Here is a 20,299-nt window from a genome sequence, read left to right on the forward strand (position 1 = left end):
TAATTCCAATTTTGGCCACGCCACAGGCCACGTGCTAAAATATTATTCGGATCGGATATATGTATGTTTCTAGTATGGGTGACATATAACACATGTAATTTTTCGCAAAAATAAAATATAATAAGCGCAAAAGTTTTATATCACCATAAAAATAAAACGGAAATGTTTTACAAAGAATCCCTATTAGCGAAGCTATAGTGTTTGCAATTATAATTAATTGTCCATTTTTGTCTCAATACATTGATTAGAGAACATTTCGTGTTTTTTCTAACGATACAATTTCATGTTGTTTTGTCTTTGATAACACAAAACCCTTGAAAATATAATGAACTTTTCATGCAATATTTTATTTACAACTGGATTAACCAATACAAAGTCAGATAAATGATTAGCAGTTTTTCTTTATAAGCCCTCCTGAGTTGCGCTATCGTCTTTTCGTGCATTCGTTTTCTTTCTTTAATACTACACTCAGTATTTGTTACCTAAATTATATACTGCAAATACAGCATAGTTATCGGAATTTTAAAATTTAAATATATTTCTACGATTCATTTTCATTTTCAATTTAACCTTGCGAGTAAAGTTGCGCTCTCGTATGAGACACGTGGTATTCCCTATTCTTGGCCAAGTCTTCAGTTTCTAATAATTACATAGTAAGATTCACAAATTAATTTGTATTAATTGTATCTAACTTGTAGCCCATTCCAACCATAGGAGGAGTAAATGCAAACAAGCAACTTTGACATGGGATTGACGCGATATCATTAGGCGAGGTCTTAAATTATCTATGATAATCATTATGGGTTCGCGTTTTTAGTTATTAGTTAAATGGAATAGTTTAGTATTATAAATAAAGATATATTAATGTGCTCAATAGACATCAATGTTATCACATATATAATTTACAACCTCTAGGCAACCATAGATAAATAGACGTAAATTATGAAACAACAAAGGTTTTTATTTCGACAAAATAAAATTTTGAATATAAAATATAATTTATTTATTATTTATAGCTTATAAATAACAAGACTAGTTATAAATGTAGTAAAACGAATCATTATGGTTTTTATCACTATGAAAAGATAGTAAGCGAATTTAAAAAACAGTAACCAGCATAACAAATGTGGGTGTATTATATTATAATGATATTCTGAAAAGAAACTATATTAAAAAACGGTGATAGTGTGAAAATATTTACTATTTTAAAGCGATAAGATGTTATCAGTAAATCAAAGTTAACGCTCATTTATCAGTTTCTTTTTTGATAAGAAAATAATTTAAATATGGGTAATAATACTATATGCAATAATATCGTAGTCACTGAAAAATGCTATTTCCTGAAAAATACACTCGATTAAATAACATTAACCTATAAACTTGAAACAATCCCTCAGAGCTTGTATCATTACATCAACAAACAGATTCATCAGAATTGGAATATACGTTACGTAAAGAAACGTTGCAATCAATTCTACGTCGCTATTGTATGCTTATCGCCAAAAAAACTTAAAAAATATATTTTAACTACATATCATTTCAGTCATGACACGGCTCATCTATCAACAAACAAAAAAAATCTTGTCCATTATAAATCCGAAAAAATAAATTTTATCCATTCAATATGAAATTGTTAGAGGCTTATATCACATTCACGCATTCACATTAATGTTACGTTGATGACGTCATTATTGTTACTACAAGTAAGCTCACTGTAAGCCTAAGTCCAGTATAAAGGGCGTGCAAGACAAGCAAGTATACAATCTTTTTAAGTGAATTTTGAACGCCCAATTTAACAAAATTTTAATAAGTAAATCCGTGTTTATAACTTTATTTAACGTGAACGTTAACCACAAAGCAACGTTATCATAATGTCGGCTTAAATGCGAACGCTGGATGGTCAATAACGGGCGTGACGGCCACGTGTGCTTATGTAGACGAATCTATGTTGAAAAACATGTACAAATTTTACGATAAGGATTTGAAATATACAGTGAAATATTATTTAATACAGTTCGCACATTGCCATCATCGTATCTTTAATCAGATCTGCTACTTTCATGACTACTTATATGACTGCGCAAAAAATTAAATAATATCGATTTATTTGAATATTAACTATTGACCGTTTTCTATTCTTTCACACGTATGAATAAACAAAAAAAAACATTACAAAGACGTATAATAGTTACAACTATACAATATTATTAACAATTATTGCAAAAATACAATACATAACATTCATCACAGAATTCTTAACAAGTTATTTTTATAGTGTACTCGAGGGTAGGTAGGTAGAGGTCAACGACAAAAGTCGTTAGCGCGAAGAGTACGCAAAGTTAAAACTCGAGCGAAAATTCAAGCTAAACACACTTAAAGATTTCGCTTAAATATACGATCAATTTAAAACGCGATTTCTCTATTTAGTATGATACCCATTTCAACAAGGATCGCGAAGGTAATAAATACCACATACAGACAAATAAGTGCAAAGCCAAGGCTTCTCCTGAGCTTGAATTTTGCTATAAACAAACAGATCCACAACAGTAAAGCGGCCACTAGTAAAGAGCCAACCACGAAGTCAATGCCCGCTGAGTTGATGGTGACAGCCGTGTCGGCTCCCTGAGCCAATAAAGTGAGCGTTTTGATAAGCCATGGCAAGCCGAGTGCGAACAATATCGCTAATGAATTAGCCCCCAGCGCATTTGACACGCCAATACCGCCCTCACCTAAAACAAATCATTTTTTTATTACCATTACAAAAACATTATTATTAGTTATTGTATACAACTTTTAGTTTTGATAGTAGTACTTTCTGAAAGTGCGTCTGGTTAACTACCAGCACCGCATATTCTACCACCAAATACCATTCGGGCATTTTACCGTATGTCTACTGGCGATGGTGAACTATCAATTGTTTTGATATCTACATAATAATTATTAATATTTCCTAAAACCACTCAACAATACACAAACAAATAAATCGATACATAACATAAGAACAAATATATATTTTAACATTAAACGCTTATTTAAATTAAATAAAATAATTATTTATCATGAACAATATGCCTTGACATCTAAATTTTTATCGTTAATAAGTTACGATAACCTATGAAATGTTAATATATGACCGTGGATGTTGAATATTTTAAAATCGGTTTAATCGATGTGTTTACAATTGTTGAACGATATGACACCCATTGTGGTGATGTAAGAGATAATTAGCATAATTCGACAATCACGAAATGATTCCACTAAGCTCATGTCACGCACACGTGATAAACACTTGTTTTTTTTTTAAATATATACCTACATAAATACGTCAAAGTATTTTTCAGAATTGTGACATTAATTTTACGTATTTCCTAGATTAATTATTTTACTATCATTTTACAAAGTCATACATATCTCAGATAGTAACGCTCGGAAATTAATATGCATAGTTTGGGGGGCAATTGTAAGATATATAAAAGTATAACCTCCGTTGGGGTTCAAGCTTGTTTCATATCATAAAAATCGGTTCAGATGTTCAACCATGAAACCGTTAGAATATTAGTATAGTATAGGAGATGTTTTATATTTTTTTATACAAATAGGTACTGTCTAGGTCACCAACTCAGAGACATTAACAGGTTAAGACACAAGATACAGGTCGAAGGAACTTAAACAATTACACTATCGTACATCGATTTGATAAAAAATATTTATCAATAAAACAATAACGTATATAATATTACTAACATACCAATATTTACTATCATATCATATTAATAAAAATACGCATCTTTTAAATATAAACTTATCATTATATAACATATTGAAACACTGTGTAATAAATTATTGTTAAAAAGGTCACTGCTACTATATTAAATAAAAAAAAAAAAACAAAAAATCCCTTCACATTTGTCTACTTAATAATAAGTACCAGCCAATAGACCTACGAAGTTTTGAGTCTTGCTCATTAAATTACACTAGTTTATTCGCCCAAAGTGAAATACAGCAAGTTTGATTAGAGCTACCTATCTAGATGAATTTGCAAAAAGTCATACATCTAATAAGAAAACCTTATACTTGAACGTATAGTTTTATCGTTCGTACTAAAATATCAAAGTATCAACTCGAGAGTCAAAACTCACTTGTCGTATTATGGTGCTGATATTTACAAAAACTATCAATTTTTATTATCAACTTTACTAATCGATACGAACATATGAATTAATTTGACCTAAATTAATGTTTTTCGGTTTAACATTTTGATGTATGTTACGTTCAATAAATCTATTTAGAAAAAAAAAATGCCGCGGACGTACCGGAACTTTGAATCAAGGGTGTCTCGTGTCTCTCACCGCGTCTCCTCCCTCGTGGAATTTGTAATGTCAGAACTTCCGAAACTTTAAATATGACCTTTAAATTTTTGTTCCTTCGCGGCCAAACAACGCGTGAATGTGGTAAAAACGCGTGAATCTTAACCGATGATCGTGGGTTCAAACCCGGGCTAGCACCACTGAATTTTCATGTGCTTAATTTGTGATTATAATTCATCTCGTGCTTTACGGTGAAGGAAAACATCGTGAGAAAACCTGCATGTGTCTAATTTCATTGAAATTCTGCCACATGTGTATTCTACCAACACGCATTGGAGCAGCGTGGTGGAATAAGCTCCAAACCTTCTCCTCAAAAAGAGGAGAGGAGGCCTTTAGCCCAGCAGTGGGACATTCGCAGGCTGTTACGGTCGCGGCCAAACATGAATACATTGGATGACGTAACTTACGATATATAAAATTTTTCTTTGAAAGGAAATTATAATAAGCCTGTTCTTAATTTAGATAATATAAAATCCGTAGATAAAGAATAAATAATGTGCAGACGTGTTCGAGATAGCTGTTGACGCTATTCCTTATTTAAATCGATCGCTTTTCATGTATCTCGATATTAAAATCAATAGATGGGATCGTTCGATATTGTAAACACAGATAATACAGGATTTACGTCAATTGTTGAAAAAAGAATTTTATGTAAGCATTTGACATTCTAATATATAACATTAAAGCAATACATTAAAAGTAGTTTAGTGTTAATTTTAGCAATTATTATTACAAATTTTATTTATGTTAATTATAATAGTTTAGTGTATACTGATATACTAGAGATACTGTTCTGACAGTACAGTGCAGAGCGGGCTTTGTAAATTATGTCGAACACAGAGCTGCGTATGCTGCACATAAAACGCAGACGTGTTTTTTTCCGTTTCAAAAATGTTAGTCTCAATAACAATTATTACGAGCATAAATAAAGATTATCGATACGAATAAAAAAAACAATTAAGTCGTTTTGCGCCAATATTTATAATGGATTTTAATACTGTTTAATTGAAATGAGACATTGTTGACAAGTATACACTACTAATTTTCGACAAAAAAACTTCTTAATAGCCTGACACGGGGCTTGTTCAATGGGTCGTCGGGACCTGCAGCCTTATAGCTAGCTACCAGACCAACGGGGCTGTCCAATAATATTTTATGAGTTTTGATGTTGTTCAGCTGTTGTAAGTTAAATCGTTAACAAAACACAAATGAATTGATTAAATTAACATAATGACATACCAACATAAACTTTATACCAAAAAACAATCGCAAGGCACGTTGTTATCAATACAAGATTTATTCAAAGATAATTAATTATCTTAATTTCGCTAATCGCCAGAAATTTTTTTGCGTAGATTATATTATGTATTGATGATTCGTAATTTATTTTGGAATACATAATCGCATACATATTGAACTTGAAAATATAATAATACATATGCTTTAGAAAATTTAGTAAATACTTTTAAAAAAATTTCAGATACAAACTCGAAGCAGTTATATATAGATATATGGATATGTATATCTAAAGTGATGTGTATTTTAATAATTTCGCTTGCTAAATATTTTTTTTAAATGCTTACCTCTCCTGGACATGATGAAAATAGAACAAGCCTCAGGAAGACACCCGCCAAATGCAAGGAACGTCATCCCCATGACTGACTCAGGTATGTAGAATGTATGACCTAGAGTAGAGTATGTATATGTTTTTATGTATGGACAAATGTATACTAATGAATACATATACATATGAGTATATATGTAGGTATATTACTTAGTATTTTTATTAAGTTTCTAGGAATTCAAGAGATTGTAATTTTAAGTTGATTGTAAGTGCTCAGTAAGACCGATTATTTTTCCTTCCTATTTTTTTTATTAGAGGTTGCCTGAAAGGGGTCTGTATAAGACAGTGTGCAATACTGAGACTTAATAAATAACATTATTATGTAAATTAATATTATCAAGTGCATTAATATTTGCATTCAAAATTTAAAAAAAAAGATTTAATTTTGAAGAAAAAATTAATTAAAAATACGCTTTTAATTTGTCTACGCTCACTATTACACGCTCGTTTATTTTTCTTTAAGTGTTTTAAATCCACTCAGTAAAAAAATAGGTCAATGTCAGTGTTCATAAGTATTTGCTCAATAAATATTGAATGCGAACGTTTAAATATTAGTGCACTCTTAATTTTGCAACTCCATAAGTGTTGTTTTTATTCCTAATAGTGATAGATTACGTAACAAGAATTCATCTAAAATATATCTATATCATTGAAGGTTTTTTATTTATTTATATATATTAAGTCAATATAATATTATACAATTTATAGTAAAATGAATTCAATTGAGGTAGAGATTTCGCATATTTTCATGAATCGTCCTAACATCGCAATAAATAGAAGAGCTATTTGATAGTCAGTATATTGTAGTTAGATATTAAAGGATGAAATTAGGGAAAAAATTTCTTCCACCATTTAGTTATTACAAAGCACTGCATTGATCTTGAATAGATTGGTTTAGAATAAGCCAATGTTATGCCTGGTTTCCAATATATATTTAGATGAACATTTAAGGCGGCTAGTGCAGAACGTTTTTCCCGTCTGTACTGGCCGTTGTCGCGTTTGGACTCTACTACCACTTACCATCAGGTGGAGTAGAGTCATTTGCCCTCCCCGCGAAGATAAAAAAAAAATAATTCGAGGATGGCGTAATCGAAATATTTTCGAATATATCAGATATCAATCTAACCAAGTATGCTTTTAAATTACGCCTCGTAAATAATTTTACCAAAGAACACACCAAAATGTGATAAAGTGTTATATCTCACTTTTAAAACACTCACCTAAAACAGTCATGCTCCAAGACACGAAGTAAGAGTTGACACCTATCCATATGATGCACATAAGGAAAGCTAATGGATAGAATCTCTTGCAGGTTATCGGTGACGGAATTGTGAGTCCCAATACAAGTTTGAGAGGAAAAGTGTACAGCCACCAGATCTTAAAGATTATTGACTTCTCCTTCGGGAATTTGAATATACTCTTCTTTGGTTTCTCATCAACTTCCACTATAATAACGACAAAAAATGCGTCAGAGATTATCCGTTCGTGATTGACTAAATTATTTAATATTAAGTAAATGTCTTCAATCAATACTTCGCATGTTCTTCAAATATTACTGCTTATTTAATAGTTCGTTATTTGAAAGTGTTACCTGCCTACTATATAAAGTTTATATATCCTGTATCATTTTACAAATATTTTATTAGGTACCGAATCAATAAGGTCGTTATATTATTCATCAAGTTCAAGTTCAAGTTCAAATTTATTAATAATAATTTGCATCAGTCATAAAGCCTACTTACTATCAATGTTCAGATATTTCATCTAGACGATGTTAGGATATCATTGGAAAATCCCATCTTTCCATCAACTTACCCTTCTCCACTGATATCTTTTCGTTGTTCGTCCCATTATTTGTCTGAGTATCACTATTGTCGAATCCCTTGTTATCAACGCCTTCCTCGACGGGTTTCCCGTCTATTGACACTACGTCTGTTGGAAAAGATATTTTAATTACGTTCTTATAACTAATATTCCATGAAATTGTACTTTAGGGGTGGGTATGACACGTATAAAAGTAGTAACTGCCTCGTTGGTTAAGTAGCTAGCTTGAATGGATCCTGAGCTCAAATATTCAAATCACTGATCATCAAATTGCTGTCCTACCGGATAATTTTAATGGAGAAATAGAGAGTACACCTGTTTTTGCGCAAGCACTTAATATATCTTGCGGAATTAGCTGGTCTCTTTCAAAATGTATCGCTGTAGATGATATCTACAAATTACATTAATATTAACATAATGATTGGAGCATTCTAATGTTTCAGATATTGGTTACTTCGTATCGATCATTGAATTTTTTAGAAAACTACTTTCTTTAAAATCTTTTGAGTTGTTAACTTTGGTTAAATAAAAAAGATTTTTAAATAAATAAAGCGACTAAGCGTTTTACAATCTACGATTTAGATTAATAACAGAAGATTAGAAATAATATGTTATATGATTATTATTTTTTTGAAGTATCCGCGGTGATTTATAGATTAGAGATATCTTTCATCTCGTCAAAGCTTCCTTGAATTCAAGTATCAAAATCGTACGTAAAAATACTATCTTGATATGAATCAAGGTTTGATTAGAAGAATTTATGACAGTACATTATATATGCAATCAAAAATAATTACCTAATTGTATAACTTAAAAAAAAAAAACAAAAAGAGATTTTTTGGAAAATGTATGTTATCCATTTTATATGAAATTAGCAACTATGTGCGGGTCAAATTATTATTTTATCTCGATAATATTTTAATAAATGAGGATGTCCTATGTTGCATAAGACATCGCGTCTTTTTTCACGCGTTTATCTCGTAATATTGCTTTAACTACTGGTTCGAATTTCGAAGCGAAGTGAGTAAATGCAATATTTATTTTCATAAAACGTTTGAATTAATATTTCATTTATTTGTACATACTTGACAAGTAAAATAAACTAAATTTGTCGTCAAATTTACCCTATTTTTTATATACGAGTTATCTATAAAATATATTTAAATGCTTTCGATTTGATATCCGTCGGCATTTTAAAGTTCTACAAATCGTTGATGATGATGAAAATGAAGTTTTTGTGTATTTACATTATTTACAACGATAAACAGATTTTTAAAACTAATATAAGGTAATGGTATGATATTAGCGAATGTTTCGGAAAATTATTTTGATTAAATCGATAAAATCAAATGATCAATTACTATGTTTATACATTATATATCACTGAAACCGACTGACTGATATTTAACAAATGATTAGAAATTTATTCACATTGTTTGTCATTCATCAGAAATATATTAGTTAAATATTTGTTATTAATATAATATTTACTTCACACTTTTATTTTAGGTATTTAATTTAAAAAAATATTATTAATATTTTATATTACTCGTGGCCATGGCATACGCTATTACAATGCGAACAAATTAGTCACTAAATGAACGAGGCAATCAAACGGTGTAAATATTACATTTGGACTGAAGTGTAACATATATTATTAATTATAATTCGTGTGTTACTTACATTCTGAATGTTCCTTGTTTTTACAGTAAGACGCCGTGACGATATCGAACAAAATGAACAGCTTCGGACTAGTGAACATGAAGAGGAAATAAGTAATGTATAGAATGCCCAGTACAGTTGCCTCGTACCACACCACTTGCCCGTCCCACACTATGGCTACCAACACGCCAACATTGATCATGTAGATAAGGACATCTCTCGTCACGGGGCGGCGCTCTATCGCGATAGGCTACAACATAATTATCAATTTGGAATCAATTAATTAAAATGTATTTACATAAAACCTTTCTAAATCTTTAGATCTGATTGTTGATTGTTATTTAATCTGATCTGAATTTGTGCGTGCAAAAATATACAAAGCAATTTTCCCATCAACCACTAAAAATGTTTTCTAAATACGTAAAGCAAATTTGTATTAAAATAATTATATTTAATTAGTTATATATATGCACTTACCGCTACCGCCGCTAAGCTACCAACAGCTGCGACGCCTAGTAAGTTGAATATAGCGGAACCAACTATGGTGCCTATACCCATATCGGACTTCGTCAGGAAAGTCGAGATCACGTTCACGAAGAACTCGGGACATGACGTTGCTACTGACATGAACGTAGCAGCCGCTACGTTCTGGAAACAAATGCTTCTTATAAATGCTAACGTTTAAATAAGTTTAGCAATAAGAGTACGGATGGTTCTAGAAATTTTTAATGAGCGTAGTTTATACACACATTACCTTCTACATTTAAAATATAGAAAAAAAATTGTTTATCATATTATATACAACTTATAATACATATTTTAATCATCTACTTTTTCTAATACTTCAGAGGTCTATTTACACATTGTATTATAAGAAAAAAATATATATGATCCCACAAAATATTTTAAAAAGTGTTAAATTATTAAACTTTTGAAGAGAGTTATATTTAATAAATGCGAGAATGTGATAATAAATGTGTCTTAAGAAATACTTATATGTGTGGATTTCCCTTTACTGACCTGCGGTATCTTCAAATCCTCGCAAATCATTTCGACGCAGGGTATGAAGTAATCGTTGCACACTATTGCTAAAAGTGTAAAGGCGTAGATCCCAAACATTACGTATAGTATGAATGCACCGCTTCGAAGTTCTTCGTCTAAAACAATTATTATGAATATTAAATTGTTCTAGTCGTATTTACATATGTGTATCCATAACATGTGTTAAAACACCCATAAACATTTACGAGGTTGTAAGACCGTTTGCCGTGACGGCAAACAGCATGACGCTCATACCGGCGTCGCTTTGTACGTGCGTGCCTACTTATTGGCTATATATTAATTACTATATACTTATTGGCTATATATTAGCTACTGTATAAATCATGCGTAGAACGGTGACAAGATTGCATTTTTAACAATTTTATTTGAATCACCATTAGATAACATATCATAGTTTTTACATAAAACATATGTATATTGTACATAAACGAAACGACACAATGTAACATTGATATATTACCGCTTTTTAACTATACATGTATCTAAATATATATATTGTAAATGTGTCGTTTGTATTTGATACTATGAGAAAAATATACTATTGGTAAGAACTAATAGCATATTTATTACATTAAAGATAAAATTTCCAAGTCGTAGGAGGGCAAAAGAAAAGCCGATTATCAAAGTTTAAAAAAACATGTACTGAAAAGAATTGAATTCAGTTACGTGTACGACTTAGCGAGTTCCGACTTACACATGCACGTGTAACTTTTCTCGGGATTTACTCGACGGCGAGGACAAAATCAGTTGTGTTGATTATAATGTCACAACATTATTGTTATAATAATATAAATAATACCCTTTTTTCGTAAACCTAAATATATCTTTCAATATTTTTAGGAGAGAATAATGATCTAAAACATTTATTTAAATTGTTCCAATTCAATAACAACAGCTTTACTTGTTCATATTCAAGTGTAAAAGTGAAGAGTTTTTTTTTAAGTCTTTATATAAACAATAACAATAGTTCTGTACACATATACATATGAACACTGCACTCCTAAATGACTGGACATATTCGATAAAAAAAAAATGTGTGTTACAATAGGTTAAGATATGGTTTAAATTAGATGCGTTATGTACCACTGCAACCAATTTCCGGGTTACAGATTTTAACAAAAAAAAACTTACGGTACTTATACATATTTTAGTATAAAATTCAAATCACTTACCATCGAATATACTAACAGGGAAACTATTAACCGAGTCTTCACTAGAGCGTTCCACTTCTTGCATAATATTTCCGACTACCTCAGTCTTCGTCCTCAACCAGGGCCTCCAGTGCCATGTCTCGGACTCACGGGTCAATCTCTTCATGAGTTCCTTTGTTATATACACCTCTTCGCCATTATAGTTAAACACAGTTAAATAATCATCATCCCCATCAGTCACATCTGTAACACGTACCTTTATAAACTAATATCGTAGCAAGGATAAGCAATAGAGTTTTTTTAAATGATCACTAATCACTTGACCAAGGTTTTCCAACTTCTACAGTCAATTATAAATATGATAAAATACTTGTTTAAGGTGAAAGGATTAATTTTATGTGTAACTACGATGAAGCTAATTTTATTATTCGCACCAAACCACAGCGAAGCTTACATTGCCTAAGCATATCACCACTACATGGATCGATTTCGGAATCACAGGGCATTTATCATTTTTATCCATAAATGTCCTATGATAACGTCACATTGTCTAACAAATTCATTAACATGTTTACATTATCTATCTTTAATATTACTTTTTCAAAAGTGCATGATTAAGCCATGAAAATAATATTTATGGTTGTACATAGAAAACAATTTATTTAAGGTATATATGGAACTTAAAAATGTTTAAGATCTTATAATTAAATGTGTATGTAATTTAACTTTCATGTATTAATTGTATTTATTGTCTTATTTGCATAATATGTGTATAATTGTGAAACTTAATTCATGTTAATAAAATCTTAATTAAAATTACTTAAACAAACTTTCGGAGTTTTCCTGTTTTCATGCTATCCTCTTAAACTTAAGTAAAATAAGGTTGTTATAGAGAATATATAGCAGGAAAGGCAGACTAAAACTTTTATTATATATGTAAACATAGCATGGTAACGATCTAGTTGTGCAGCTTCTACGCGAACCAATACATACGAGGAACACTCAAAATTTCAATGTATATACAATGGAATGCATGAGTACAATGATTGAGTAACGAATCTATAATATATACGTGAGCAACATAAGCCACAATATACACTGAGATAATCTGGAATATCTGTGTATGCAGCCGTTTATAATTCTTCAGACAGTTACCAACAAAAACACAAATGTGTATCGTTTTCATCATTGTTGATAAGCTGAGTCAGTTACATTTTTTACCACAAACAAATATACAAATCTTGCAATCTCTCTTTCGTTGGGCCGAAGCTTAAGGAAGCACTTCTCTGAATATATAGAATTAGATTTTGTCGTAACAGTTATTGCATTCAAATCTAAACTAAGTATATGAAAATACGTACTGAAATCTTCGAGAGCCGTAGCGTACGATAAAGATAGCCATAGTGTCACAGCGGCGACCGCAACTAGCTTATATCGGAACATCTTGTAGATTATATTTTCTTCTCATAAACCAAATAGATCTTGATACTTGTTCCTGTTGAAAAATTAAACTGATAAATATATATTACACAGTTTTGTGATAATGCTCATGTGTATGTACAAGTGCATTCCTATTCATTCTCCAAATCCTAATGGGACTGCAATTCTAAAAGACAGATGAAAATTCAGGCGCTTATTTAAGTTTTAATTCCATGACAAATGTAAAATTTTAAATAAAGTTCTTGATATCAAATAAGGAAAAAAATAGATTTTTTATTGTAAAACTATCATAATATCTTAGGTTATAGTTATTTACCCATTATGGGTTATAGATATATTATATTAATATTATCAGTACAGTTGACTGCCTCGTCGGTCTAGTGGCTAGATATATGTCGCGCCAATAAAAAGTTTAGAAATTGATTTTTTTGTCAAAAATTCCCAATAGCAGCCCGGAGTCTGGAAATTGGAAGCATGTTTCCGGTCGTGTCGAATTGCCGTCCCATCGGATTATGAGTTAGGGAATAGAGAGTGCATCTGTGTTTGCGCACACACTTGTGCACTATAATATGTCCTGCATAGTTAGCTAATCTCTCTTGAAATTGTCCACGGTGGCCGAAATCGGTCTGGAAGACTATTAATATTATTATTATCAGTACAGCTAATCTGTAAGAACAAAGTCAAGTCAAGTCTGTAAGAACGCAGAACGTGATCGTGAATAGTCAGAAAGTGATATGTGAAACTGACTCTAATAATTAATATATAATTGATACATACTTCAAAATAGCGTAAATTGATTTTCAACATTCCAACAAAGAGCTGACATCGAAATATTTTAGTTGTTAATAATATAATGCTAAATATATTTCCTTAACAACGAGGATATATTGTTTGCGTAATTGTGAGTTTATCATAACACAATATTCAATCATTAATTCAATTCCTAATTTTAATCCCATATATTTCGTCCAGTAATGACCAGCAATTAAAGCTTGTCACGACAATAGTAAAGTTAACGTGGGTGATACTGTAAAGCGCATTGTTTCTTAAAGCGCAAATTAATATTCTACATATTATTAAACCTTCTCCGACACACGCTGCGTCTTCTGATGTACGTAAGTATATTGGTTTAGTAGTTTTTTTCAGTCAGGCATTACAATTAATTTAAACGTCTCTTCATTTATTGATATATATTTCGAAAAATATATAAACTATAATTGAACAAAACTATTATTTCATTAGAATTAAAAAAATACAACAAAACATACAAATACTAATAATGTTACTATATAAATAAAATGTAACATTCATAAATCCCCCTAAAAACTGTATAGGTAACTATCGAATGAACGATTACCAAATATAGACATATAATTACTACAATGAATAAGTACATTTATAATCAATAAATATAATACAAGAATACCAGACAGTTATATTTACAAATTATGCACGTATCAATGTATTTGAAAATGAACTTTTAAATATATAATTATTAAATATCATACTACACATATGTAATAGAGAAAAGATCTTATTGGTTTTTTATTAATTGAATGATCTTGATGATAAATCTTAAACTTAGATAATAAATAAGGACAATCCGTAATGTAATTTAATCTTCATTGTACGTACGTACTTCATTGTAGTACTTTAAAGAAATATTATTTTTATTAAATTTTAGACATTTGTGCAAGCCCGTCAGGCTACCGTCCACTCATCATATTACTAATATGTTATAGTATTGTTGTGTTCCGGCTTGGACGAGTGAGCTAGTTTAACAACGGGCAAAAGGGACGTAACATTTTTTTCCCAAGGATGGTGGCACATGAGCAATGTAAGTGATAGGTCTATGGGTGGTGCTGAACACTTACCATCAGGTGGCTTATTTGCCAGTCTGCCTACTTATTATACAAAAAATGAGACACTAGAATCTTAAACAATAATATTAACATTATCAAATAGATAATTATAGGATACTTTTCATAATACCTTTAATTAAAATGCCGCTACAATCAATAAAACACAATATAAATAAAACGATTTGTCACAGAAGCATTGCAAAAGTTGAAACTAATTTGCTTAAAGTTTAAATACATTCGTTTTTCGCTCAACGACGCATCACACACTGCAAGTGTTCACATGTCACAGACTACTTTTAACAGAAAAAAGTAAATTACAACGCAATTAAAATAATAACTGCAACAGGCATCTCGTTTTCAAGCATTATTCAAAAGAAAATAAACACAATTTACCTTCGCCTATATAGTTCTTAGCCTTGAAACATCACAATAATATCCTCGCTTAGAAATATGAATATCCCTTTATAGAACCACAATATATATTAAAATATATACAATCACAACAAACGCTTAAGCGAACTAAAATCGTTAACCTAATTTTCATTAAACGTCTCCAAAATAAAATCACAGAATCGATTAATCGATGAATAATCGTTACAATTAATTCGATAATACCACATCACTTCATACTTACTAGTTTTCTTAGTTGACACTTAATTGATTTAATTTATTTATTGATTGTTAAAATAACATTTTCGTGTAGTAAACTCTATATTCCGTTAGTTGTCGCTTGGTACTGCGAGTATTTCATTTTCAACACTGAAACAAAGATATGAATGCCAGGGGTTTTTAAACAGATAATCTTAATTGATAAGGCACTGTCAACGATTAGTAGATTCAATTACGTATTTACTGTATATATTGTGTTTATTGTGAATGCGCAAACGCATCTATTTTAGAGATCTTCATTTATTAAGATAAAATTACCTGATTGCAAGATTGCATTCCTCATAGCTAGTAAATGAGATAAATCTTCAAAATGTTACCTTATGAAAGTATACTTGAATAGTGATTGAATTGTAAATGATTGGACTATAAATATTTATATATCGCTTTTATTTCGTTTCACTTCATGACAAAGGCTATTTCATAACAATTGTCAATTAAAATTCTGTAAATTTATGAATGACAATTCAATCATTACTTTTATCAAGTTTTTTATATTAATACCGACTTAGGATATATTCATTTTTCTTTTTTTATTTACCAACTGTAACATAACCTCATATAAATTTAAAAAAATATTTCAATTTTTTTTTAATATTAATTATTTCAATAACCGGACAGACAAACTTTTTTAATTGATTCTATTGTTAACATTATCTATTTTGATCAACGTTTTAATGAACAAGTTAAAATCGATATAACTTCGAAATTTAAAATAGATGAAACATTATCTTTTCACAACAAAATGATTTCTGTTTTGTAATTTAAAATGCATGTAGATACGTATATATTCTGATACGTATATAGACTGCCTCGTTGGTCTAGTTTTATATTTTTATTTTCTATGTTTTAGCTAGTTGTAGAACCGCAGACAAAGAGGTCCTGGGTTCAATTCCCAGTTCGGGCCAATAAAAAGTTATTGGGTTTTTCTGTCAGAAAATTCTCAGTAGACCTGTAACAGAACAATAAATCCAGAGTCTGGAAGTTGGAAGTGTGCCTCGGAAAGGTCCTGCGCCTGAACACTTTCCGATCGTGTGTATTGTGCATTTTATAAAATACACATAATGAGAGCCTTGATTGCTCAGAGGTTAGAAAACATAAATCTTAACTGATATTTTGAAGATGGTTGAAGCCCGGGCAAGCACTGAATTTTTGTATGATTAATCAATTCATTTCGTGCTTATTACATAATGCGTCAATATCTTATAGCGTATTTGAAATTTAACTCAGAATTGAATGGATTATTCAATGCCGGAAAAATGTATCGTTTTACCTACATTCAATGTCAATCGATGCGAACGAAGCCACCTGAACCGATGTACTTAGGGTCACAACATTTTCATTTTGCGAATATAATATATTTATTCTCTAGGAAGAAAATGTTACAATAATTTAGAAAGTATAATAAAAAAATCTTCTAATATTACCTAGGTCGGTAAACAATGAAAAATGAGTTTGTTCCATGCTATCCTATCCTAATTACTAAGTGCAAGTTTATGTTTTTTAGTTGTGTGTACCGCAGCGGGCTACTATCTGTGAGTTTGCAAAGTGCATCCGTCTGGGCGGTTCCTGGCTCCAACGCCGGTTATGAATTTAGATTCACTAACACCGAACACTTGGGAAATCACAAGTGTCACAGTGTGTTCTACTTGTAGTATTAGTAGCATGGAGCGCCCTTCGTATAACATAATATAGCACCAAGCAACTATTAATAAAAATTAACGCGATTATAACGATTAAAATACTCTTATGGGCAACAATTTTAGTAGAATTTAGGCTAAATGTTAATCAGAAGCAAAATAATGTATCAGGTGGTACTACTAGGTGGTAGGGCTTTGTGCAAGTCCGTCTGGGTAGGTACCACCTACTAATCAGATATTCTACCGCTAAACAGCATACTTCACGATTTGAAGGGTGAGTAAGACAGGCTAACTACAGGCACAAGGAACATAACATATTCGTGCCCAAGGCTGGTGGTGCATCGGCCTTGTAAGGAACGGCCTACATTGCTTATATCGCTAATGTCTATGGGCGGTGGTGACCACTTAACGTCAGGTGGGCGATTTGTCCGCCCGCTTACCTTTAAGATAAACAAATAATAATAAATATATAGAAAAAAAGGTTAAAATATAAATTATTAAATTTTGTTATAGCTATCGGATATTGAAATTGTATCTAGAATTAAAAACTGTATATAATTTATTAAATAAGAGTAAAATATTCGTATAACACTTGATAATTAAAATAATCGGTCATTAATAAAAATAATTAGGAAATGATATCGCAATAATCAATATATCAGTTATTATTTCTTAATTTCAAGATATCCAATTTACAGTAATTAAGCTAAGTGCTATAAATTATATGTGTATACTAATATAACCATTCTATATGCTTTTCAGTAGTACAGTAGTTTTGACGGGATTGAGTTACAAACACCGACAAACAAGCTTTCGCATTCATAATATAATATATTATAATAAAAATACATCTGTAAAGCATAATGAAATTAAAAAAAAAACGTACTATTACATTTTTTGTAGAGTAATTATTTTTTGTTACTTCATTAAGATTATCATAAAGTGAGATTGTATATCAATGCTATTTTTTTTTGTTTTATCGTTTTAGGAAGGTTTGAGCTAAGATCAAACTTTTAAAAGAAAATTTTGATCGATGACATATAGATAGATAGAGATAATTATATTAATCGCTGACTGTACCTTTTTATCTGCAGAAAGTAATCTATATTTTTAATTAACATTAATCTATGAATCATAACTACAAATAATATATAAAATACGATAGTAATTATACGAATTTGAATTACGTAATATTATAATGACCATAAGTAAAATTCTCGATAGATGCCACGAGAGAAATAAGCCTTGTAAGATATTGCAAAGGTATTTTAATTAATTATATAACCCAAGATTTTAATGAAATAGATTTACAATTATAGTTATGATATTGGCTATATATCTCGCTAATGTGATCTTTTATTTTATCAATTAAATAAGTATATTTTAGAAAAACATATATTTTTATCTTTGCATCTAAAAATTTTGAAATAAAGATAAATTATTTATTAAATCATTATGAATCAAAACTATAACGAATGATTGAATGGTGTTTTTCCGGCAGATTTAGGTCGCGGCGGCTATTACCACCGGAGCATGACAAACTGCGCAAGATATATACTTAGTGTATGCGAACTGTAATAAAAAAGCAGATGCATTCTCTATTATATTTTATATTAATTCGACACGACCGCACTGGTTTACTTACTTTACGAGGCACGGGAGTGTAAATACTAGTAACTTTTAAATTTCAGACTATTACTAAAAAATTCTCGACATAAATCCCCAATAAATTGTCATTGGCCTGACCCTATACTTGGACTCACTATTACAGATTTAGCCTTCCAAACTAGTTCAAGTTCAACGAGGCAGTATGTGTTTTTTTAAAAACATGGAGTTAATCGTTTTACGTCAGTTTACGCTGTAAGCTTTATTTTTTATTTCATATATCGAATTGGTCACTTTTATTAAATATAATTTATTTTTTCCGGAATATTTAATATCATAGATTATTCAATTCAATTTAATGTCAAAATCATTTATTTCACTTTAGTCCTTCTGTGATTAAAATAAACTATGTCTAATATTGAACTGTTATCAAATGTTGTTTGACAAGGGTACTCGTTTATATATGGTCTATTGAAATGAAACTTTGTACTTTAATGTACCTATATAATTTATATACTGACTGCCTCGTTGATCTAGTGGCTACATGTAATGCCGCAGACCGGGTGGTCCTGAGTTCAAATCTGTGATTTGAATACCAATAAAATAATATTGAGGTTTTCTGTCAAAAAAATTCAGTTGCAGCCAGGAGCCTGGAAGTCGGAAAGCACGTAAAGCCGTTGTTCCTGCGCCTGTGCGAACTTTTTCCGGTCGTGTCGGATTAGCGGTTAATTTGTATGTTATAATATGTACTGCGCAGTTGGCTAATCTTTCTTGAGATCGGCCGCCGTGGCCGATATCGGACTGGAGGACTATTATTATTATTATGATTTATATTATTGAACAAAGTACATAAATATTTACGAGCTCAATATCCGACGATATGCCGCAATACCTAAACAATGTACTCGTATGCTCTGCGATATAGCAGTTGTAAGTTCGATCTTAACTCCAGGCTTTTAATACAAGCTTTACGCTCAAGTGAATGTAAAAATAGAAATATTAGTAAATAGAAAATATTCATCATTGGTATAGTTATGAGAATCAATAATTGCTGACAAGTGTAAAGATTCTACATCAAATAAAATGTTATCCTTGACTAAAATTTTGACGATCCAGCATTAAAAACGAACAATAATTCAATACCAAATTGATGTCCGAGATCGTGCACGATATGTAAGGTTACGGTCAAAAACGATTTTCTACTCGAACATGTTGAGGTTATTGGACTTTTCGAGGCACGTGTTAACGGACATGTGGAATTTACTAGCTGAATGTTAAACGAATTATTAATTTCAATTCGTAGGATAAAAGCATATTCAGAGCAAAATACCTGTGCATTACTTGATAAAATTAGCTTTGTTTAACATTATCAATTGATAAATTTATTTATTGTTGA

General features: G+C 30.6%; 1 protein-coding gene across 1 annotated transcript; it reads right to left on the reverse strand.

The window, feature by feature from the left end:
• Nucleotides 1–1,248: 1,248 nt before the first annotated feature.
• LOC126780237 (sodium/potassium/calcium exchanger 4-like) lies at nucleotides 1,249–15,988 on the reverse strand. The gene is made up of 11 exons (XM_050504530.1): nucleotides 15,920–15,988; nucleotides 15,627–15,751; nucleotides 13,052–13,185; nucleotides 11,712–11,933; nucleotides 10,498–10,634; nucleotides 9,955–10,125; nucleotides 9,499–9,727; nucleotides 7,807–7,923; nucleotides 7,212–7,436; nucleotides 5,951–6,052; nucleotides 1,249–2,729 (listed from the first exon to the last, which is right to left on the reverse strand). The coding sequence occupies exons 3-11, from the start codon at nucleotides 13,131–13,133 to the stop codon at nucleotides 2,404–2,406; spliced, it is 1,611 nt and encodes a 536-aa protein (XP_050360487.1). The 5' UTR covers nucleotides 13,134–13,185; nucleotides 15,627–15,751; nucleotides 15,920–15,988; the 3' UTR covers nucleotides 1,249–2,403.
• Nucleotides 15,989–20,299: the final 4,311 nt, after the last annotated feature.

Source organism: Nymphalis io, chromosome Z, assembly GCF_905147045.1.
Source record: "Nymphalis io chromosome Z, ilAglIoxx1.1, whole genome shotgun sequence".
Lineage (NCBI taxonomy): Eukaryota > Metazoa > Arthropoda > Insecta > Lepidoptera > Nymphalidae > Nymphalis > Nymphalis io.